Below are 24,262 nucleotides of genomic sequence, written 5' to 3' on the forward strand. Positions count from 1 at the left end.
ATGGGAAACGCTGTGGCCAAAGAGACAGGGACTCTCCCTCAGGAAGTTCACGGTCAGGTGGAAAAGCAGCTATGTAAACTAATAGTGTTGGTCCAGGGTGATGAATGTGTGGAGAGGCCTGGGAATTTGGCAGCACAGGAAATCCTACCAAACCTGGAAGGGAGAGGGAGGAAGGTCAGGGAGGACTTCTCAGAAGTGGTGATGTCTAAGCTGAGGCTCAGAAGGATGAGAGTAGTTGGCCAAGTTACAAGGTGGAAAGAAGGGCCTTCCAGGTAGACCAGCACGTGGCACTAGATCATCACAAAGCCTCGTGGACTTATGTGGAGCAGGAATCATCATTCCTGATAGGGAAACTGAAGCCCGGGGAGTCACAGGACAAATTAGGGATGAAGCACCCATTCCCCGTGCCCTGTCCGGCTCCTCCCAGGCGGTGAGCAGCCTGCAGAGCACATGCAAAGCACCGCTCAGGCGGTTCTGAGCCGGGAGCAGCTGCTGCATTGGGGCCCTAAAACCACCTCCAGGGAGCCTTCTACCCAGGGCCTGCCCTTCAGGTCCCGCTGCCCAAAGCGCTCAGCACTTCTGACCACCCTTTTCTGCCCTTTCCTTTTCCTTCTCCACCTTTAAATCCAGGCTCTGTTCCAGATCTTCTCTTGTTCCCTCTCCTGGGTGCTGTGCATTTCAGTGGCTTTGCTATCACTCTACTCTGGTCCAGAGTTAAGGCCTTAGAGTGGCCTCTGATTACCGCCACCCCCATCCCCCAACCAGTGGCCAGATGCTACAGCTTCCCCCTTATGCAGACTGGGGAGGGTGAGCCTGGTTTCCAGAGACATCACTGCAGTGGAGGCCGTCGACCTCGGCCCCTGGATGTGACATAGAGCTGTTCATTTGGAAAGGGACAGAAAGGGGCTGTAGTGCTATTTAGAAGAGATGCTTTTCATTTAAGTTTCAATAGTTACCGGTTTATTTTAGTGAAGTAGAAAAACTATACAGCACGTATCGAACCTGTGATGGGATTTTGTGGTAATTATTGATGAGAGTGACACCAACTTAAAAAGGGAGTCAGTTAGCAGCTGATTGCATGAAACTCATTTAATCAGTAACAGTAAGTGTGAATATGGCATAACCCGGGCCAGAGGTGGAGAGCAGCTGCCCTGTAGGACCCACTGCACAGTGTACTTGGCCCTTAGAGGTCTGGAGATATCAATGCCTGCAGGAAGCTTTTTTGAAATCTTACATTTTGGCTTTAAAATGCATGTAAAATTGTTTTCTGTTTAGAGCAGCACTGTCCTCTAGAACTTTCTGCAGTGATGGGAATGCTATGTACCAGCTCTGTCCAATCAGGTACCACTAGCCACATGTGGCAGCTGAGAGCTTAAAATGAGGTTCGTGTGACTAACTGAATTTTAATTTAATTTTGTTTTAATTAATTTACACTCAGATAGCCACCTGTGGCTAGTGGCATGTTGGACAGCACAGCTCCCAGTAGCAATCCAAGGAGAGCCATATACATAATTTAAACTATTCTAATAGGCTCATGTTACAAAGCAAAAAGAAACAAGTGAAATTAATTTTAATAATTTATTTATCCCAATACCTTGAAAACATTATCATTTCAATGAAATATAACAGTACAAATTATTATCCTGTAATAACTATTAGTGAGGATTTTACATTTCTTTTTCATACTGTCCTCAAATTCTGGTGTGCATTTTATACAAATAGCATTTATACAAATGGCACATCGCCATTCAGATTCTAAGGTGTCAACGGTTAAAATGAAATGCAGAAATAAAGTCATGTTTAATGGAAAAATATTTTACACTGCTTCCGTTTTTAATTTTAAATGCAAATTAGGTACAATTAGATACGATTTAAAGTGCAGTTTGTCACATCAGGTGCATTTCTAGCGCTTTAATGGCTGGTGGCTGTGGTACTGGGCCGTGTGCTCTGCAGGGTGGCTAATAGGTACTTTTACATCACATCCCTTCCCCACATTTGTGCAGAAGTGCCCCCCAGCAGCCGCTCCAGGTGCTTCCTGGGGCGCCCTGTGCTTGCGCTCTCTCTGTGCCTGGGTTCCTGGGTGGTGGCCTCTCTGCTGCTGCCCCTTCCCACAGCTGGGAGCCCCTGCCCCCTGGTGACTAGGAACCTACACGGGCCAGGGTTTCCTCCTACAAGGGGGAGGTGCTCCGGCATTTCTGTCCTTCCGAGGAGCTGTGACCTGGAGAGGGGGGTGGGGGTGAGGGGGTGCGGGTTGTGCCGGGTGGAGCCTGCAGGGTGGGTCTTTGCGGGGGCCCTTCACACCCTTCTGATGCAGGATGATCTGACCCCCTCGCCCGATGCTAAGGTGGAGAATTAGCTTTAGGATAGGGGCCTTGTATTTCAATAGCAATGCTTTCCTGCTTATCTTACCGTTAAGCAGAAAAAATAGGGAGCCCATCAAACCTGTGGTGTGATTTCACAGGAATTATTGCTCAGGATGACCCCAAGTTAAAAGGAATCCATTAACAGTTGATGTCATGAAAAGCCTTTAGTGAATTCCAGTACAGGTGGGCCGAGCCTGCGAGGACAGGGACCATGTCAGCCTTGTACACCACTCTGTCCCCAGCCAGAGCTCGGTGCCCGTCAAGTGGAAGCATGAATGAATGGAGTACAGAAATGGTAGCCAGTTTGCCTCTTTCTTATTTCCCAGCGTCACCTCCCATCCCCTCACCCAAGGTCCACCTGACCGTAACATCTCACCTGTACATCACTGTGTACCGTCTCACCTGTGCATCGTTGCCCAGGCTCTCCCCCCTTGGCCTGTCACAGTCCGAGTCACGCTTTCAGCTTCCCCAGTTCTGCTCCAGCCTACATGGGACACTCTGCCTGACTCTTCCCAACCCTCCTGTTTTCCCTTTCTCCTTTGTACGCCCGCCTTCTCCTTGCCCGTTGCCTGAACTTCTGTCACGACACACACCCCCACTTGCCTGGTATGACAGCCACTTGTCCACATCAGTCTCCCCCACTGGTTCACGTTCCAGGCAGACATTTAGTGCACGCCTCTGTAGGCCAAAAACGGTGCTCAGTACTTTCTGTGCCGATGTGTGTGCTAATTCTCATGGAACCTCACAACCTTACAAGGAGGTGGTGGTCTCCTTGATCACAGATGAGGAAACCGAGGCTCAGTGTGCCTAAGACAGACCAGCCAAGGGCCTCCAGCCAGTCAAGGGTGACAGTTTGAACCCTGGGCGGCCTGGCCCCAAACTCTTAACCACACAGGGGAACGCCCCCTCCTACCCCAGCAGACAGTGAGACCCTCGAGGGCACAGCCGGTGTCTCGGTCCTCTCTCCACCCCCACCCCCAGTCCAGCGCGGTGGGGCCCTGGGCAGGGACTGCTGAGTCTGCGCAGTAGGTCAGTGAGCCCTGGGCCTCCTCCCAACAGGGCGTCACTGAGGGCTACAACGGCACCATCTTTGCCTACGGCCAGACGGGCAGCGGGAAGTCCTTCACCATGCAAGGCCTGTCGGAGCCCCCCTCCCAGAGAGGCATCATCCCCAGGGCCTTCGAGCACATTTTTGAGAGTGTCCAGGTATGGGGCTCGTGGGCAGAAGGGTGGGGCTGATCTGCCGGGCCCGGGCCCAGCGCCCTCCTGACCTGCAGCCCAGACTCCAGGCGGAAATCGGGGCTGCCTGGACCTGGCCGCGATCGGCGGGGCGGGCTCGAACTCTGAAAGGGTGATGGAGGAAAGCCTAAAAGTGAGAAAACCCTACCCGCTGTTCCGTGGTTTCCTCCTGCTATTGTGCAACATCGCACCTGGCTGGCGCCACCCCGAGAAGGGGCCTGGGATGTGGCTGGGACAATCACAGCTTCCCCTTCTGTTGAGTGATTGCTGAGACCAGGCCTTGGGGGCAGGCTTTGCCTAATTATCTCACTGGACCCCCACACTGACCCAGCAGGTAACTATGACCCCCATTTTCGAGATGGGGAAACCGAGACTTTGAGTCCCTATAGGCCGGGTCACAACCAGACTCAGAATTCCGTCCCAGGTCCATTCTGCAGGTCAGGAGTGCCTTGGGGACCTCCGTGGCAATGCAGAGTCCTGCACCGGGGAAATGGCACAGCGAGAACTGGGACCTCGTCAGCACTGGGCCTGCTCCCGGGACTCACATTAGTGGCCCATAGGAGTGTTGAGGGGCCTGGGTGGCCACCAGGCATCAGCCCAGGGGCTGGTGCTTGGTCCAGGCTTCCCTGTGGCCTCGGTATCTCTACCTGAATAAGGAGCACACGTGTGTGCACGTGTGTGTGTGTGTGTATCAGTTTCCCTTCCCACGGGGCCTGCGGAGTGAGCACATGGCCATATGAGAGTGAGGTGACTCAGAAGTCTGAGAGTCCACAGAGCTGGAGGGGAGAGCTAGCCAGGCAGGCAGGGGGCCCGAGAGGTTGGGGACCCCTCTTGCCCTGACGTCCCCCTCCTCCCCCTATGACCTGCCTTTGGGAGTCCAGGGCCTTGGCAGGTCACCGGCCACAAGGAGCTTGGTCCTGGGGTCAGGTCAGGCAGCAGGTGGCCTTGCGCTCTCTGTCCCTCCCCGCAGTGTGCAGAGAACACCAAGTTCCTGGTCCGGGCCTCCTACCTGGAGATCTACAATGAGGATGTCCGTGACCTGCTGGGGACTGACACCAAACAGAAGCTGGAGGTGGGTGCAGACCTGGCTCAGGCAGGTGGCGCCCGGGGAAGGTGGGCGTCAGAAATGTGGGGAGGGTGGCCTGAGGGCGTGGCAGTAGTTCAGCCTCAACTGGGGGCTTCTGAAGGGAATGAGGGAATATCCTCGGGGTCCATGGTGCAGGGGAGGGGTCAGTGGGTCTCCCCCACCGTCACCACCACACAAGGGGAGCTGGACCTCCACTGGGGCAGTGTCAGTATTGTCCCTTGAAATCAATGGAGTTTGTATAAGATTTCATTTGAAAAACTGGGTGTATTAGTCAGCCAAAGGGGTGCTGATGCAAAGTACCAGAAATCTGTTGGCTTTTATAAAGGGTATTGCTTTGGAGGTAGAAGCTTTCAGTCACAAGGCCGTAAAGCGCAAGTTACTTCCCTCATCAAAGTCTGTTGCTACGTGTTGGAGCAAGATGACTGCTGGTCTCTGTGAGGGTTCAGCCTTCCTCTTCCTCCTAAGGCTTCGTGTTCCAGCTCCTTCTGTTTTCACGAATAGGCTGACATAAGTCTATCTCTCTGGGACTCGTCGCTTTCTGGGCTCAGCAGCTGTGGTCTCTTCACAAGGTCAGCTGGAAACTATCAGGCTCATCTCTTCCTGGCACTGCAGGATCCAGTCTAATGAGCCATCTCTCTTCTTCTATGTTCTCCTCCATGCATTTACTCCTGTGTGAGAGTCTGTTTTATCCCCACCAAGGGGCTGGGAATGCAACCCTGCATGCCCTAATGACATGGTCAAATAAAAGCCCTAATCTTGATTTAACAAATATAAGTGAAACCTCTGAATCTAATACAATCTAATATACCCAGAGGAAGAGACCAATTTTCAAACACAATCCACTATCTATTATTGGAATTCATAAACAATATCAAACTGCTCCACTTCGCCCTATGAATTCCAAAAAGACATTACAATATTGAAAAAACCTTATTTCAGTAGCAATGCTAAGTACAAAATCACATCATAATCAGTTTATAGCAATACAGTTGGTTTTGGGGCAAAGTCCCGCCTGAAACTTACAAAACAATTTATCTGCTTCCAATATGCAAAGGGACAAAGGATAAACATTTGCATTGCCATAAGGAGAAATTGGGAGGGAAATATGAGTCATGGGTCTAGAACAGTTCTGAAAACCTGCATGGCATCCTTCATTAGATTTCAAAGTCTGAGAGTCATTCTTAAGATGGCGGTTTCTCCTCCCAGGGGCCTCATGGGGCCCACCCTTTCCACCGGCTTGCCCAATGGCCATTTTCTTGGTTCCACACTCATCAAGCATCTGGGTGGTGACTGATCTCCAAACCTCACTCTCTGAGAGTGTTGGGGTGATAGCCACACTTTACCTAACCTTTGGGGTAGAGTCTTAAGCCCCCTAATACAGTGAGGTGAAGGTAACATCCTCCCCAAACTCTGGCATACAGGCCCAACCCTCTCAGAGCAACGAGCTGGTGATGTGACCTTCCCTAATCCATGGAGGACAGTTCCACCCCTTTTAGACCTATGGGGTGTCAACCTTACTCTCCCTAATCCTCAGAGAATGTGCTCCACCCTCTCTGTACTCTGGGGCACCAAAACTGTCCCTGAACAGTGGGCAGGGACATCCACCCTCTTCAGTTGCTGGGGCAAACTCACTTTCTCTGTACATGTGGGTAGGGTTCGTCTCTTGGCCCAAGGAGATATCTTAATTCCAGATCTCAGCTTCCATGGTTTACCTCTTAAAGCTGTTTCCCTTTCCATATTTCCCCTCAATAACCCTTTTAGTCCAGGATGACAGTGGTTTTGTTCATCCAGCTATCTCAAAAAGCTTGTTGGCTTAGCATGCGAGAAGCAGGCGTCCAAGCCATCAGACTAAGACTTTCTACAAGTCTTTCCTGAATAACTACATTTCCAACCCTGTTTTACAAGTTCCATCTTTAGCGAGTTCCTCAAATGGGACACTTTTGTCTGGGGGCTTGATTTCCAGAGGTTTAGAATTTCTGGACTCAGTTTCTGGTTTCTTTGTGCCCAACAATTCAGTTCTCAGCTTCTCTCTCTCATCTAGCATTTTGCTGTAAGCTGCAAGGAGAAGGCAAGCTGCATTCTCCTAGTTTACTTTCAAAAACTCTTCAGCTAAATGTTCAGGCTTGCCATTTTCAAATTCTGACTTCCATAAAACATCAGGAGTTAATCTCATTAAGTTCTCTGCAACTTTAAAACACAGATCACCTTTCCTCCAGTTTCCAATAATATAGTTTCATTCTTTACTTTAAGGCATAATAAAGTCTCTTTAGTGTCCACATTCCTACCAACAATCTCTTCAAAACAATCTAGGCCTTTTCTGTCAAGCATCTCACAATTCCTCCAAAAAAATACCCCTTAACCTATTTATCAAACTGTTCCAGCATTTTGGTAATTGCAAAAGCACAATCCTACTCTCAAGTGTCAAATTCTGTATTAGTCAGCCAAAGGGATGTTGATGCAAAGTACCAGAAATCTGTTGCCCCTTTTTTTAAAGATTTATTTTATTTTATTTACCCCACCCCCACCCCCACCCTCATTGTTTGTGCTCGCTGTCTGTTCTTTGTGTCTGTTTGTCTTCGTGAGGCACTGGGAAATGAACCTTGGACCTCCCATGTGGGAGAGAGGTATTCAGTTGCTTGAGCCACTTCAGCTCCCTGGTTTGTTGTGTCTCTCATCGTCTTTCCTCTTTGTGTCTCTTTGTCATATCACCTTCTTATATCAGCTCATTGTGTCTGCCCACTGTACCAGCTCACCTTCTCCAGGAGGCCCTGGGAACTGGACCTGGGACCTCTCATGTGGTAGGCAGTGCTCTATCACTTGAGCCACATCTGCTTCCCTCTGTTGGCTTTTTTAAAGGCTACTTGTCTGGAGTGGAAGCTTACAGTCACAAGACCCTAAAGAGTCCAACTCAAGGTACCATAAGAGGTACTTTTTCACCCAAAGTCTGTTGCCATGTGTTGATGCAAGATGGCAGTGATATCTGTAAGGATTCAGCCTTCCTCTTCCTCTTCCTGTTAAGACTCCATGGTCCCAGCTTCTTCTGATCTCAACTGTAGGCTGGCGAAAGGCTGGTCGCACTCACTGGGGCTTGTTTCTTTCCAGGCTCAGCCGCTCTGGTCTCTTCACAAGGTCAGCTGTAGACTCTCAGGCTCATCTCTCTTCCCGGGACTTCTGCCATATCTGATGACTGTCTCTCTCCTCCCGTGTTCCTCTCTGTGCATCTACTACTGTGTGAGAATCTGTTTTATTAACCCAAGGGGGCTGGGACTCGATGCTGAGTTGCACTTTAATGACATGGTTGAATCAGAACTTGTATTAGTCAGCCAAAGGGGTGCTGATGCAAAATACCAGAAACTGGTTGGTTTTTATGAAGGGTATTTATTTGGGGTAGGAGCTTACAGATACCAGGCCATAAGGCATAAGTTACTTTCCTCACCAAAGTCTGTTTGGAGCAGGATGGCTGACGACGTCTGTGAGGGTTCAGGCTTCCTGGGTTCCTATGTTCCTGGGGCTTGCTTTTCTCTGGGTTCAAGGTTCCTTCCTTCCTGGGACTGGCTTCTCTTTCCTCTGGGTGCTGACTCCCCAGGTCTTCAAAATCAAACTCTAACATCAGAAATCCCGGCATCAAAAGTTCCAACTGTGTCCTTTGCCATGCCTCTTATCTGTGAGTCTCCACCCACCAAGGGGTGGGGAATGGGTGGACTCCACGCCCCAACGATAACTCAGTCATGCCCAGCTACAGATCAGATTACAAACATAACCCAATATTTCTTTTTGGAATTCATCAATTATATCAAACTGCTACAGAGCGCTAATCTTAATATAATTTAATCAGATGGCTCAGCTGAATCTAATAGAATCAAAGGGTTATCACACCAGAGGAACCAACCAGTTTACAGACATAATTGATATTTCTTTTTGTAATTCATAAACACTATCAAACTACCAATACCATGTTACACTGGGTCTCACATCTCAATGATTATCTTGAAAACCTGTAAGGGCTCTTCAAGCCATTTACTGAGCTGTGACTGTAATCTGAACAGCAACCTTGTGGGGTCACTACAATATCCCCAGTTAGGGATAAGGAGGGAAGGGGGCTTAGGGCAGTTAATGAACTTGCTCCAGGTTCACCCGTGGTAGTGGCCTGGCCTGGATGTGAACCTGGGTCTGGCTGACTTCAAGGTCGTGGGTCTCAACCATCCCATGCCATTTTACTGCTGCTCCTGGGCTCAGATTCTGGAATCTCATTCCCCTTTGAAAGGGGGTGGGCATGGGGGCTCCCCAGGCCTGAGGAGACCTCCTTATGGTGTGGGGACTGAGGGGGCCAATGTGGGTGCACCGTCAGCACAGTGCTGGCGCATAGTAAGTGTTCAATGTGTGAGTGTTTTAGGCCACCTGGATTCAGAGAAAGGGCAGTGAATCCGACAGAGTGGCACCCTCGGGAGAGGGAACTGAGGACTGGTGCTTAGTGGGGGCTCAGGCACTGAGCATTGCACACGCTTCATAAATTGTCCTCAGCCTCTGGAAAGCTGGACTCAGAAGGGAAGAGCTTCACTTCATAGCAGGATTAAAGCACAGTTAGATGGCAAGCGGATGTGGCTCAAGTGATTGGGCATCTGTCTACCATATGGGAGGACCTGGGTTCAATGCCTGGTGCCTCCTTGTAAAGGCGTACCCACACAGTGAGCCAGGCCCGCGCAGCGAGCGACGCTGTAAGATGATCCCGCAACAAAAGAGAGACGCGGGGAGAGCCAAGGCAAGACGCAACAAACACCAGGAACTGAGGTGGAACCTGTCTCCCACATTGGAGGTCCCAGGATCGAATCCCAGTGAAGCCTAGAGGAGAAACAGAAACAGACATAGAAGATCACACAGTGAATGCACACAGACAGCAAAAGCAGCAGGCGGAAGGAGAGGGGAAGAAAAAAAGTCATTTAATTTAAAAAAAAGCACCGTTAGATGCTCTGAGGGCTACACCAAGACGGCAGAACCAGCTGACTCTGAGGGGTCCTGTCGGCCCAGGGACCTGCCGGGACTGCCCAGCCTGCCGTGGCAGGGCTGGACCAGATCCGGGCCCCTTTCACCCTCGTGTTCTCAAGAGTCCCCATATGCCTGCTGCCTGCAGCTCTTTCAGTGCCGGCTGGGCCTGACTTGGTCCAAGAAGGAGACGCCAGTGGCGGGCTGCAGACCCAGAACTGTGGCCAGAATGCCGGCGGGCAGCTCCGGAGCATCTCGTCGATCCAGCAAGCACGGACCCCCCCCCCACCAAGAGGCCATCAGCTGGCCTCGGAGTTGGGCCCAGCCCCTCAGTGCCAGAGTGCCTGGGAGCCGGGAGCATCCCTCGCCTGAGGCGGCTGCTGTGGAGATACCCCACCTGGGAAGCAGGCCGGGAAGGAGGTGACCTGCCTGAGGCCACTTACCTGGACGTGCAGACTGGGGTCGGACACTTTCCATGACCCCAGAGGCCACAGCCACAGGGAGTGGGGCAGAACCCCGGTAAACCTCTGCTGGGCTCCAGAGCCCCACTTGCCCTGGGCTCATTTGAGGGACTCCCCTGGGATGGGCCACTCCTCCACAGCCAAACACACAGACCAGGCCCCAGGGAGCAGCTGGCTTGACAAGCCTTTGTATTGGTTCACAGCATGGACAAATCCTTAGAAATCCGAGCTGAAAGGTCCTTAAGGCTTCTAGTCCAACTCCTTCCCGGTGTGCGTGAGGACACTGAAGCCCAGGGAGGGAACGGGACTTGGCCGAGGTCACACACCAAATTATTAGTAACCCCGTCGGTACCAGGACTTGGGGGATCTGAGTGGTCGGATTCTTTCCTCCCACTATTTTTTGGGGTCAGCAGTACAGAAAACCGTGGGGGCAATGAGAAGCCAGTAAGGGGGTTCTAAGAGAGGGAGGGCCCTTCGTTAGTTGATTCATTCATTCCGCAAAGCCTTGCTGGGACGGCCTTGCGGGTGCCCGCCCCCAGGCCACACGCTGCCCCAGGCCCACTCAGGTGCGAACGCCCTCCCTCCGGGTCTCCATCCAGGCCTGGAGCTGCCAGCACCTGCCCCTGGCCCTGCCTCCTCGGGCTCCCTGGCAAACACTCAGTGCTTGGCTTTTCTGTGCAGGAACCTGCAGCCGCCCACCTCTGTATCCTGGAGCTGGTGCCGCTGAGTCATAGCTCAACCCCCAGCCGGGGGAGGGGGAGAGGGGCAGGAAGGCGCGGGGAGGGGCTCCCGCACGTCAGCTCTCCCACCTGGGAAACTCCCACTGACCCACACTGAGCCCCACCCCCCACTCGGTCACGGGGCAGCAGGGGTGTCCTCCTCCCCTCCTCCCTGCCTGCCCTGGGCGCCCAGGGCCGGCAGCCCCCTGCACCCGCCCCAGCGAGGCCAACTGGCTTCAGGCTGTCTGGGGGAAAATGCCAGTGGTGGCACTGGGTGCTAACACGCTGCCGGGTGGCGGGTGCAGGTGCATTCAGTGGCGGGAGCCCCCCTCCACCCCTTGAGGGCCTGAAGAGCGGGTGGGCCAGGGGTCAGGAGCCGGAACTACCACCGAGTGGCCTTGGGCAGTGGGCTGCTTTTCTCTGCGCCTCTGACCCTGGGTAAACAAGGGTAGACCTTTCTAGCGCTCACATTTGGTGGCTCTGAGGACAGGTGGCGTGGAGATAACCTCCTGGCCAGGGAGCAGTCTCCAAAAGGAGCAGAATCCTAGCTGCCTCCCCAGGCCTCCCCTGACCAGAGCAGCAACCCCAGCCCGCGTCTTTCTGGCTGTGTGACCTCGGGCAAGGGTCTTCACCTCTGGGGCTCACTTTCCTCGTCTGCCAAGGGGGACTAAAATGCGTGGCCGTGGTCGGTTGCTGTAAGGGGTCAGGTAGATGGAGTGCTTCGCACACGGCCTGCTAGGTCTATTCCACCGGCCAGGGCCAGCAAGAAGCCTGCAGAGTTAGCCCCCCACCCACAGCACCACCTCACCCCACCTTCTTGGAACCCAAGCCAGTCTTGGTGATGGAGGAGGGCCCTCAGGGGCCCCGCCCCTTAGTTCTACCCTGGGTAGGACATCAGGCCTCCCCCCCACGGGGGCTTTTCCTGGCCCCTGTTCACCACAGACAAGTCCTGGCCCACTCTCACACCCCATCCCTGCGGCATCCTTTCTGGTTGCCATGACGACTGGGCTCCGGCAGCACAGCCTCCATCACTGGGTTGCCAAGGAATGCGGTGTGGCTGGTGGCTGTCACTCTGTGCCTCCCTGGACTTGGGGTGGGGGTAGCGGTGCAGGGGGACCACTCCTGCAGGGCATCGTGAGGGAGGTCTGCCTTAGGCATATCCTCTGGGCCCCCGGGGCAGGGGGCAGACCTTCCTGGTCCTAGATGGAGGGCGGCTGGGAGTCCCCCTGTGGTGAGGGGCTCCTGAGTTGCTCAGGCGGAGACAGAGAGCCGCCTGCCTCTTCCTGATCCGTAGTCAGACACCGCGTCCTTGCGCCACTGGCCCGCCTCGCCCGCCTCTTTCTGACCTGCCTCTCCTGGGCGCCCCTAAGGGCCCAGCAGACCTTCTTTATCAGATCCATTCTCCTTTTTTTTTTTCCCCTTTTTTTTTGTCTTTATTTTTTTAATATTACATTAAAAAAAATATGAGGTCCCCATATACCCCCCACCCCCCTCCATTCTCTTCTTAATCCTCATCAGAGACGGGCAAAAAATAGGGTTGATTATCCTCCTTTTACAGATGAGGACACCAAAGTCTAAAAGGCAAAACTGATTTCCCCAAGTGTACCCCCAGCAGCGCGGGGCAGAAGCAGGTTTCCAGGCCCGGTTGTCTGCTGCATAGGAAAGAGGCTGCGTCCTTCCGGATGCCAGCAGAGCCCCCGGTTGTGGAAAGGCCAGGCTGGGCCCGGGCAGCCTCAGGCCGCGCCTTCCTCACAGGTCTCCTGCCACCGCCCTGGCAGTCACCTCCTCCCTCAGCACTTTGTCCCTGCAGGCTTCAGCCACCGCAGGATGCTCCAGCCTCGCCCCCACGCCCTCCAGCCTGTGACCCCTCCGTAGTCTTCACGGCCTGCAGTCCCTGCCACAAACACCAGCGAGATCTTCGGCAAGTCGCGTGGCCCTTCTGTGCCTCAGTGGCCCGTGCATCCCGTGAAGGCCGGCCCAGGGCTGACAGTGACCCGGCGCCTGGGCCTGGCTGTCCCTTGCGCTTCATGCTGGAGCAGAAGGGGCAGCGCGTGGCCCCCAACTGTGCAGCGGGGCCCCGACCCCACCTGGGACCCTTGAAGCTGCCGGGAGCAGGGCAGCTGAGCCTTCTGGGCCCCAGACCAGCAGGGCCATTTGGCAGACAAAAGACTTTTGTCTTAATTCATTCCGCTCTTGCCAGAGCGATTTTATTTCCTCTCACACTTGAAAAATATTGCGTTTCACAGCTCTGTGTCAGCAACAAAACATCTTGGCTGCCTGGAAAGCGAGCAGGGAGCGATCACATAAATTAATTTATTCTCTGCCTTTGCGCTGAGGGCTGCAGAGGCTGTGGGAGCTGTGAGCCCTGTGGGCAGCAAATGGCCGTCCACCCAGCCTGGGCACCTTCCCGTTGCCCTGTAGCGACCGCAGGGACGAGCGCAGCCATGTGGACCATGTGGCTCCCTTACAGTAGTACTGATGCCAACAGCAGGCCCTTCCCCAGGCCCCAGGCTGAGCACTCTCCCTGCCGTAGTTTACTGACTCCCCACCACATTCGCAGGCATCTCCGTATACCCATTTTACAGAAGGGGAAGCTGAGGCTCAGAAAGGTTGTGTGACTAGCCCGAGGTCCCACTGCAAGTCGGAGGCAGGGGTGGGTTTGAGGCTGGCTGTGCCTGGAGCCTCCCCCTGCCGGGTCCAGGGCATCTCGGGTGCCAGCCTGCCTGCAGGAGGGCGGCGGGGGTTTGGGCCCTCCTGGGGATGCTGCGCTCAGTTCCTGCCGCCCGCAGCTGAAGGAGCACCCGGAGAAGGGGGTGTACGTGAAGGGGCTGTCGATGCACACGGTGCACAGCGTGGCCCAGTGCGAGCGCGTCATGGAGACGGGCTGGAAGAACCGCGCCGTGGGCTGCACGCTGATGAACAAGGACTCCTCGCGCTCCCACTCCATCTTCTCCATCAGCATCGAGATCTACGCTGTGGGTACGCAGGGCGGCGGGGCGGGCCACCCTGACCCTCTGGGACACCCTGACCGTGACGCCCCCTCTCTCGGACACCCTGACCGCGACGCCCCCCCTCTCGGACACGCTGACTGCGACGCCCCCTCTCTCGGACACCCTGACCGCGACGCCCCCCCTCTCGGACACCCTGACCGCGACGCCCCCCCCTCGGACACGGTGACCGCGACACCCCCCTCTCTCGGACACCCTGACCGCGACGCCCCCCCTCTCGGACACGCTGACCGCGACACCCCCTCTCTCGGACACCCTGACCGCGACACCCCCCCTCTTGGACACCCTGACCGTGACGCCTCCTCTCTTGGACACGCTGACCGCGACGCCTCCTCTCTCGGACATGCTGACCGCGACGCCCCCTCTCTTGGACACCCTGACTGCGACGCACCCCTCTCGGACACCCTGACCGCGACGCCTCCTCTCTCGGACATGCTGACCGTGATGCCCCCCCTCTCGGACACCCAGACCGTGACGCCCCCTCTCTCGGACACCCTGACCGCGACGCCCCCTCTCTCGGATACCCTGACCGTAACGCCTCCTCTCTCGGACACCCTGACCGCGACGCCCCCTCTCTCGGACACCCTGACCGTAACACCTCCTCTCTCGGACACCCTGGCCTCTCTGGGGGAAAGAAACACAGGGCCTCCCGAGGCTGGGGTCGTGGTCCCGGGATGAGGCAGCAACGAGGCCACGTGAGCCTGGGAGCGGGCCCTCACCAGGGGCCAGGCCCTTCCCGTGCCTTCCCTCATTTAGCCCTCACCCCACGAGGGCACACGAGCATCGCCCCCACTTTACAGATGAGGAAACCGAGGCCATCAACGAGACCGTGGCCGAGCTGGGAGTCAGTCCTGGCTGGTGTGCCCACAGGGTGTGTATCACCCAGACCTTTTGGACTGTCCTCTTACTCTTCAGACTTCCTGGAAGGGTGACTGAGACAGAGGAGGAAGGAAGGAAACGCGTGTTTATTTCAGGCCCAGCTATGCGCCAGGCGCTAAACACTTCAGGCACCTCATTCCATTTAAACACCGCAGCGGTGGAGGCAGGTGTCCTTACTTTACAGATGAGGACGCCGAGGCTCGGAGAGGCGAGGTGACTCCCCCACGACGCTAAGCGGGGGAGCTGGGGTTTGGGCCCGACTCTCAGGCGCCTGGGTTTTCCCACTGACTCTGCAGCTGCTTCCAAGTTTGTGGCTCATCACGAACAGAACCCCAAAGAGCGGTGGAGTGGAGGGCAGCCTCAGCTCAGAAGGTAGTGCCCAGGGCCGAGGGCTGGCTGATGGCGCCACCACACCACTGCCCGGCCAGGGGGCCATCGGCCCGAGTCTCCCCCAGGGGTTCTGGATCGGGGAGGGCAGGGTCAGTGGTCACATCCTCATGGGACAGGGCTGGGGCGAGGGGCAGCCGTCGGGGCAGGTAAAGGCAGAGCCGCAGGGAGAGGAGCCAGCAGAGCCACAGGGGCCAGTGCAGGAGGAGACCAAGGGCGGAGCAGCCTGGACAGGGGCTTTAGACTGTTCTAAAAGAGGTTTATTGAGCTCGTATTATGCCATAAGGAAAACAACAAAGAAATTTAGAAATTAGAGAAAGATAAGAAAAAATGACTCGTGCTTTGCCACCTAAACATAGCTAACTTAGCATTTAGGTTTATAAGCTTTGAGACGTGTTTTTTTCTTGTGAAGATTTTATTCTGGGTAGTTTTCCGTCCCTGCTTTTCATCTCCCATGCATTGCTGGGCATCTTCCGGTATTGTCATGGCCATGTCTTCTTGCCCATGTTTCATGGCTGGAGGTCAATCCATTACTCACCTAACCAGTCCCCTACGAGATGTCAAAGTTGCCCTTAGTTTTTCCGTGTTGTAAACAATGCCATGATGAACATCTTTGTGTACCAAAGCTTTTCTGCTTTTCGGGCCGTTTCCTCAGATTAGATTCCCTGCAGGGGATCTCCTGGAGCAGAGGGTACCAACATGTTGAAAGGTCCTGGTACATTCTACAAAGCGCTTCCTAAAAAGGGCAGTGCCACATCTTCCCCTAACATCGGCCTTTTTTTTTTCTTTAGCCCAAAAAATCAAGCGCCTCCATGCCCAAATGCTGCTGCTGAATACCAGACTTTTATTTCTCCACTTGAGGGTACTGGGCTCGTGGGCATGGCCAGACCATTTCCGGTTACAACCACCAGGAAGCTCCGCCCCTCACTAGGGGTGTGCCCTCGGGTGTAGATGTCAGAAATGACAGATTTTTACCTCCTCATTTGGAGCCATTTATGGTATAGCCTAGTGCCAGTAGAAAAATGAGCGTACTGAGGGCAGCAAGCGGTCCTGCGGTGGGCACGACGCCGGGCCGGGCGCAGTCCTGCGGTGGGCACGACGCCGGGCCGGGCGCAGTCCTGCGGTGGGCACGACGCCGGGCCGGGCGCAGTCCTGAGGGCTCTGCCCGCAGGGTGGCTACGTCATCCTCCCAGCAGGCCTTCAGGACCCAGAGACAAGGGAACTTCTTTGCCCGCGTTTCATAGCTCCCAAGGGACAGAGTCAGAATCGGAGCCCCCACCCCCCAGGTCTGCAGCTAAGCCCAGGCTGGCTCTCCAGGCCCCCTCCACAGCCCAGGTCTGGCCCGCAGTCACCGCGGGGCTGGGCGTGCTCTCGTGGGAAATGAACGCCTGGTGTGCGCTGGGCCAGGGTGGGCCCTGTGAACGACGTGCAGCTGCTCCACTTCAGTCCTCCCCGCCCCTAGCCGGGAGCTGTCGGGAGCCTCGTTTTGTTAATGTGAGAATTAAGGACCAGAGAAGTACGTGGCTTTGCCAAGGTCACACAGCAAGTGGGGGGCAGAACTGGAAGGAGAACCTGGCCAACGGTCTCCAAAGCTGATATTTTCTACACTAAATAATTCACCTCCCCGGTGACCCAGTTACATCCCCAGCCCCACCCCTTGGCCTCCTGGGAATTCTCTAGGCACTGTCCCTTCCAGCCACTGCCCCCAAGGTGCCCCTACCCTTAGCACTGTTTGGGACAGTGTAGTGGGAGCTGTCTGCCTTTGGACAGACAGTCCTGGCTTCCAATCTTGGTTCTATCCCTTAGCAGCTGCGTGACCTTGGGCAAGTTGCATACCCTCTCTGAGCCTCAGTTTGCTCGTCTGTAAGAGGGGCAAACTCACAGGGATTCCTTCATGGGCCTGCCCCATGGCGGGCGGTGCCCTCGGTGCCTGGGCTGACCCGTCCTCGGGGCCTCCCCCCACCTGGTCTGTCTGCAGATGAGCGGGGCCAGGACCACCTGCGGGCAGGCAAGCTGAACCTGGTGGACCTGGCCGGCAGCGAGCGGCAGTCCAAGACGGGGGCCACGGGGGAGCGGCTCAAGGAGGCCACCAAGATCAACCTGTCGCTGTCGGCGCTGGGCAACGTCATCTCGGCCCTGGTGGACGGGCGCTGCAAGCACATCCCCTACCGGGACTCGAAGCTGACGCGGCTGCTGCAGGACTCGCTGGGCGGCAACACCAAGACGCTGATGGTGGCCTGCCTGTCGCCCGCGGACGACAACTACGACGAGACGCTCAGCACGCTGCGCTACGCCAACCGGGCCAAGAACATCAAGAACAAGCCACGCATCAACGAGGACCCCAAGGACGCCCTTCTGCGCCAGTACCAGGAGGAGATCAAGAAGCTCAAGGCCATCCTCGCCCAGCAGATGAGCCCCAGCCGCCTGTCAGGTGCGGCGGCGGGAGCAGGGCGGGTGCCCAGGCGGGGGAGACGCGCCTTCCCCCTTCCCGCCCGCCCCACCCCGTCGGCTTCCTGTGAGCCATCCTTTGTCTGTCCTGTCAGCCCCAGCGGTGTCACACTCTGTGCCTCCAGGCTGCACATCCACCAGCGCCCTCCACCTGCCCGCCGGTGCTGTGGCAGCCTCGTGATGCTGTGCCGCCTAGCAGCCGGTGACTCACTCCCGCGCCCACACCAGTGAGGCACTGGCGGCTGCCGCGCTCACGCCAGGCATTTCTTGTCATCTGGCAGGTCAAAATCCATACCTGGAACACCGACCACCAGGTCCTTCGAACTGAAGGTCTCCTAGTTTTCTTTACCCAAGAATCCCTTAGGGAAAGGAACGTGAAAGAGCCTGGACCCATCTGTCCATTTGTCCACCTGCCCACCCATCTTCTCCATCCATCGCTTCCACTCACAGACCCATTCATCTACCATGTAGTCACCCACCCACCCATCCCTCCCTCCCTCCATCCGTTCATCCGTCCACTTACCCATCCATCCACCTACTCTTCCATCCATGCACTACTCCACTCATCTGCCTATTGTATCCATTCACCCACCTGTCCTCCCTCCCATCTACACATCTCCCTATCCATTCACTCCATCCTGTCATCCATCCGTTCCTCTACCTGCCTGCCCACCACCCATCCATCCAGAGTTCACTGAGCACCTCCTCTAGGCCTGTGCCTGTGCCGGGCACTGGGGACACAGAGACTAATTGGACCCAGGCTCCGTCTCCTGGAGTCCCTAGTCCCCATGGCAATGATGGTCCAGCAAGACAAAGCCTAGAGCAGAGGGCCAGCCGTAGAGGGCACTGCGGGGAGGAAGGCTACATGGCCAGGTCTGTCTGGGAGAGTCCGGAAAGGCCCCCAGAGGGGCAGGTGATGGAGCAGTGGGGGAGGGTGAGAAGTCTCCCTGCTAGATGGGATGGGGAGGGGCCAGTGCATCCTAAGGCACCCAAACTCTAAGGGGCCTGTAGGGACCGACGGACACTTGTGCTGGCTGCCTGGTGAAGATGGCGGCGGGAGATGGTCAGGCAGAGGCTGGCAGGGCTGCGGTGGAGAGGCTTGACCGTCACAGTAAGGACTCGACCCCGGCCAGCGCCTTCCTCCTCTCGCCCTCTCCCCACCCCTGACTGTACTCACCCAGGCTGGGGGAGGGGCGGTAGGTGGAGGAATGGCAAGAGGTGGTGGGAGGGGGTGAGGGAGGCTCTGCCGGTGGCACCCCAAACCCAGCCTCAAAGGTTGGGACATTTTTCAATGTCCCGGCAGCCAGGCAGCTTTTAGCGTCCCCTCTTCCTGGGTCAGGAGCCTGAGGCTCAGAGCAAGCGGAAATGACCAGGACAGGGCAGGGCAGAGAGCTGAGAGCTGAATGTTCAACTGCCTGTCCCTCCTGGCCCCTGTGCACATGACGTAGCTCCGCTGAGCCTCCATTTCCTCATCTGTGAAATGGACGCAGCACCGCTGCCTTCTTGTCACGAGGCAGTAGGAGGCTGGCCAGGAGCCTGGCACCTGAGGGCTCAGCAGACAACGGCTGGTGCTCTCATTTTATGGTGGGGCCTTGGAACCGGGGGTGTCCGCCTCGGAGCCCTGTCTGTTTCCACTGCACGGGACTTAGGATTAAACCTCACTCCCTCTTGGCCCTAGCTCCGTCCCCCCCCCCCAAGACTGACATATTTTTCTCTTACCTTTTTTTTAAGGAGTTTTAAAAAATATTTTATTTATTTATTTCTCCTCCCACTTCGTTGTTGGCACTCACTGTCTGCTCTCTGTGTCCATTGATTGTATGCTGTCTTTGTCTGCCACCTTCTGCTTCCACCAGTGCTAGGTTAGTATCACAGCAAGCTTTTTCCTTCTCCATTTTCTTTTTAGGAGGCACTGGGAACCCAACCTGGGACCTCCCATGTGGGAGGGAGGTGCCCAATGGCTTGAGTGCCTCCACTCCCTGCTTGTTGTGTCTCTCATTGTGTTTCCTTGTTGAGTCATCTTGTTGTGTCATTTCATTGCGTCACCCCATCGCATCAGATCTCTTTCTTGCTCGTCTTCTTTAGGAGACACTGGGAACCGAACCTAGGACCTCCCATATGGTAGGCAGGCACCCAACTGCTTGAGCTACATCCACTTCCCCTCTTTTCTTTTTTTTAAAAAGATTTATTTTATTTACTTCTCCCCCTTCCCCCCTCATTTTTGTGCTGGCTGTCTGCTCTGTGTGTTCTTTGGTGTCTACTTGTCAGCTGATCCTGGGAACTTCCAGAGTGGGAGAGGCACTTAATCTTTTGTGCCACCTCAGCTCCCTGGTCTGCTGTGTGTCTTATTGTCTCTTCTCTGTGTCTCTCTTGGTTGCATCATTTTGCTGCACCAGCGCTCCGCTCAGGCCAGCTCTCCGCTTAGGCCAGCTTGCCTTTCACCAGGAGGCCCCAGGAATTGAACTCTGGACCTCCTTCATGGTACACAGGAGCTCAATCACTTGAGCCACATCCGTTTCCCTCCCCTCTTTCCCTTTTAATGAAACTTGAAACATTTGTCTGCGTGCACTGGCTCCACTCCTCTCCTCCTGCTCTCTTGCCCCTGGTCCAGACAGGCTTTTGCCCCCACATCCCACTGAAGCTGCTCTTGTCATTGCTGGCCCCCTCCTCGTTACACCCAGCATCGGTCCTCAGTCGGGCCTCACCTGACTCACCCTCTTGGCCGCAGGTGACGCCGCTGACCCCCTCCCTTCTCCTCGAGACCCTGTCCTGGCTCTCCTCCTGCCTCCGCTGCTCCTGCTCAGTGCCCTTGGACAATCCTTCTCCTGCCCCCATCCTCTTCGCGCTGGGCTGCCCTGGCGCCGGTCCTCTGTCCTCGCTGCTTCCCCCATTTGCTCCTAAGGTGGATACTGACCTCACGGCTTTACGCGCCATCTCGGGGCACCCCACTCTCCCGTAGCCCCCCAGTCTGGGCGTCTCCTCTGGATTATAGGCATGAATGCCCATCTGTCTGGTGAAGATTTCCAACTCGACAGGCCCCCTCCGAGCTCCTGCTGGCGCCCCAGACCTGCTGGACCTGCAGCCATCCCCACGCACTTGACCGCAGCTCTGCCCTCCTCGGCGCTCAAGCCGGAAACCTCGGGGTCGTCCCCGGCTTCTTGCCTTCTCTCAAACTCACATCCATTCCGCTAGCAAATCCTATTGTCTCTGCCTTCAAGTCTTGTCCCTTGTCACCACCTCTCTGCGGCCACTCTTACATCTCTCACCTGAATTACTGCTGAAGGCCCTGCCCTCGCCCCCTTCGGTACATTCTCCACAAGGAGCCGGGGAGATCCTGTTCAAATGAAAGGCAGAGCCCATCCCCGCCCTGCTCAAGCCCCAGTGGCCCCGTTTAACCCAGCGTATAAACCGAAGGCCCCGCAGCAGCTCCAAAGCCCTCACCGTCTCGTCCACTAGCTCTCCAAACCCTCTCCTCCTGTCCTCCCTCTAACTCACTCCACTCCAGCCACACTGGGCGCCTGAGGTTCCTGGGCCAGCCTCTGCCTGTCTCGGGGCCTTTGCACTCACTGCTCCCCTCCAGAAAGCTCTTCCCAAGGTCTCTGCCTGCCTCTCCCTTGTTTCCGTCCAGTTGCTGCTTTGATACATACTAAGGAGAAAAAGAAAGCAGGAGCATGAACCAGGAGGAAGGTTTGCAATTTATGGAAACAGGGTGGTCAGGGAAGACCTTTCTGATGAGGCAATGTATCATCTTCTAACACACTGTGTATTTTACTTGTTTATTTTGCCTCCCTTTTTCCCCCAGTTGAAAACTCCATGTGGGCATGGAGTTTTGTTTGCTCTGTTCAATGCTGCATCCAGTGCCTAGAACAGCCCCTGATCTCTGTTCTCCCTGCAGCCCTGCTCTCCAACCAGGTGTCCCTCCACTCGGTCCAGGTGGAGGAGAAGCTGTTGCTCCCACCCATGGTCCAGCATGACACGGAGGCCGAGAAGCAGCTGATCCGGGAGGTGAGACCCTGAGCAGGTGGGAGAGGAGTGGGCAGGTGGGCCCAGCAAGAGGGGAAGGTCCATTGCCTTGGGCCAAGAGGCCCCGGCTCCAGCACGATACCCTTGAACCTTGACCATCACCCTTGGGTTGGTACCACAGTCTCCCTCTTACAGCCAAGAAAGTTGAGTCTCAGAAACATGCCAAGACTTGGCTGAGATCACACAACTAAGAAGAATCAGGATTTGAACTCAGGTTCCTGCTGTCAGAGTGCAGGGAGAACAAACAAGGTGTGGGGCATCTCCAGGAGGCTTCTAGTCCTGGCCTGTGTCCCCAGGAGGGAAAGAGTCCAGCGTCACTGGTGCTAGCTAAAGCTCCAGAAGCCTGCTGTGCATGTGTGTGTGTGCACACATGTGCGTTTGTTCCTTCTTCTCAGTACTGAAGGAAAGGGTGGCTGTGATTGACGGAAGGGCCTGGCAGTGAGGCTGGCTGTGCCAGGCAAGGAGGCCAGAGTGGAAGCAGGAGTTGGTCTCTCAGCAGGAGCTGAGAACATGAGTCTGGTGGGCAGCGAGGAGCCCTGCCCCGTTTGACCAGTGGGCAAATGGGAAGTTGGCCGCTGGGGAAAAGCTTTCACCTGGACACCTGGGCCCTCTCCCGTGTGTGCCTCCCAGCATCCCTGGGGAACTGCAGGGCAGGTAACAGCCAGGGTTTACAGGTGCAGAGCTGATCCCCAGAGTGGGGACTAACTCGGCCATGTAGCAGCAGAGCCTCTGAACTCCCAGCTTGGCTCTGTCCCTGTCCGGAAGGTTCCTGTCATTTGAAGGCCACATACTCAGACCAGAGTATATGGTGGAATTTGACATTTGATGTCCCTTTAGGGAAGGCCAGGCAGGGACAGTGTCGCAGGAGCCTTGGCCATTCAACTATGACCTCAGATGGGATCAGCCCTGTGCCCCCAGAAGGTCCAGTCAGACTGCAGGGACTTGAGGCCCAGCCTCCAAGGGGCAGACTGGGTGAGGCCTGGGGGAAATCAGCTGAAGCTCCCAGGTGCTGTCCTGTGGCAGGCAGAGGTTCTAACGTACACTGGGGAGACGGTCCTGGCCCTTGAGAAGGTTCTGGAGACTCCTCTGCTCACTCTGCCTTTTCACCTCTAGGTCTGGGTGCTCCTGGGCAGGGTCTGGGTGGCAGTCCATCTCTGGAGTCCCGGGCCCAGCTCCTGGGGAGGTGCTGGGAAGGAGGGGGCCATTGGGAATGGGTGCACGCAAGCCCACCGAACGAGAGAGGCCAGGCTTTGGGGGCTGCAAATGGGAGTGGAGCCATGTGGTGACCTGGAGACTTCATTCTCAAGTCAGGTTAGGCAGGAGAGGGTTGACTCTGTGTGTGTGTGTGTGTGTGTGTGTGTGTGTGTGTGTGTGTGTAATGGGAGTTTCTGCCCCAAGGAAGCATGGTTAGGGGTGGGCAGGTGCTCTGGCAGTCCTGTAAGGAAGACGCCACCGCCCCCTAGTGGTCACCATGGAGAAGAGCCGGTTCCCTGCTGGCAGATCTGCGCTGCCAGAGGTCGGAGGGTCCATCTGCCCTGGGGAGGGGGTCGCCTGCCCACCACCCAGTTTCTGTTTCCTGACCCTGGAGTTTGATCCATGAGCCAATCCTGGATGAAGAGCTGAGGATGCTGTCCCTCCGTCCCAGTGTCCTTTCTCAGATATGTTGAGTACCTACTGTGTGCCTGGAGCTGTGCTTCCTGCCCCATTCCACAGCCAGCCAGAAAACGCAGGGCAAGAAAATTCTGTGGGGGAACATGACACTTGGCGAGGAATCGGCTCAGCCAGGCTGGGCTGGAGTGGGAGTGGGCAGTGGGGAAGGGGGCAGACACTAGAAGACTTGTGGGTTCCACCAGCTTTCCAGTCTTCCAGGTGCATCCAGCCTTTGTGTCCCCTGCGTCCAGCTCCTGTGGGCTCTGTGACCACGGCCAGTTGTGTCAGTTCTCCAGCCTCTGCTTCCCTTCTCAAGAAGGGCTGTGACAGCAGCTTTTCTGCCTGCTTCATGGGCAGAAAGAGTCTGGTCTGGGTTTGCACTCTAGCCCCCTTCGATGACCGACAAGCATTTTCTGAGCATCTCCTGGGTGGGGGGCCTTCCCGAGGAGTCTCAGCCAGTGCGGTGGCAGAGTTTTTAAAAAAATATTTATTTATTCCCCACCCCCACCCCCATTGTCTGCTCTCTGTGTCCACTCGCTGTGTGTTCTGTGTCTCCTTGTATTCTCATTATGTGACTCCAGGAACCAATCCTGGGACCTTCTGGAGTGGGAGAGAGGCGATCATTCTCTTGTGCCACCCCAGCTCCCTGGTCTGCTGCAACTCTCATTACCTCTCCTCTGCGTCTCTTATTTATTTATTTATTTATTTATTTATTTCTCTCCCCTTCTCCCCCCTGCCCCAGTCGTCTGTTCTCTGTGTCTATTTGCTGCATGTTCTTCTTTGTCCGCTTCTGTTGTTGTCAGCGGCATGGGAATCTGTATTTCTTTTTGTTGCGTCATCTTGTTGTGTCAGCTCTCCTTGTGTGCAGCACCATTCCGGGGCAGGCTGCACTTTCTTTCGCGCTGGGCGGCTCTCCTTATGGGGCGCACTCCTTGCGCGTGGGGCTCCCCTACGCGGGGAACACCCCTGTGTGGCAGAGCACTCCTTGCGCGCATCAACACTGCGCATGGGCCAGCTCCAC

The 24,262-nt window shown here is 55.8% G+C and overlaps 1 protein-coding gene across 5 annotated transcripts in view; it reads left to right on the plus strand.

The window, feature by feature from the left end:
* Window positions 1-24,262, plus strand: part of KIF17 (kinesin family member 17) — a 51,033-nt gene that overhangs the window by 2,153 nt on the left and 24,618 nt on the right. For all 5 annotated transcript variants that reach the window (XM_058304236.2, XM_058304235.2, XM_058304237.2 and 2 more), the window contains exons 2-6: window positions 3,423-3,569; window positions 4,573-4,674; window positions 13,639-13,828; window positions 17,102-17,554; window positions 21,464-21,573. In XM_058304236.2, coding sequence (XP_058160219.1) covers window positions 3,423-3,569; window positions 4,573-4,674; window positions 13,639-13,828; window positions 17,102-17,554; window positions 21,464-21,573 — 1,002 coding nt within the window. The remainder of the gene's footprint in view (window positions 1-3,422; window positions 3,570-4,572; window positions 4,675-13,638; window positions 13,829-17,101; window positions 17,555-21,463; window positions 21,574-24,262) is intronic.

This window comes from Dasypus novemcinctus, chromosome 9 (assembly GCF_030445035.2).
Source record: "Dasypus novemcinctus isolate mDasNov1 chromosome 9, mDasNov1.1.hap2, whole genome shotgun sequence".
NCBI classification, from domain to species: Eukaryota; Metazoa; Chordata; class Mammalia; order Cingulata; family Dasypodidae; genus Dasypus; species Dasypus novemcinctus.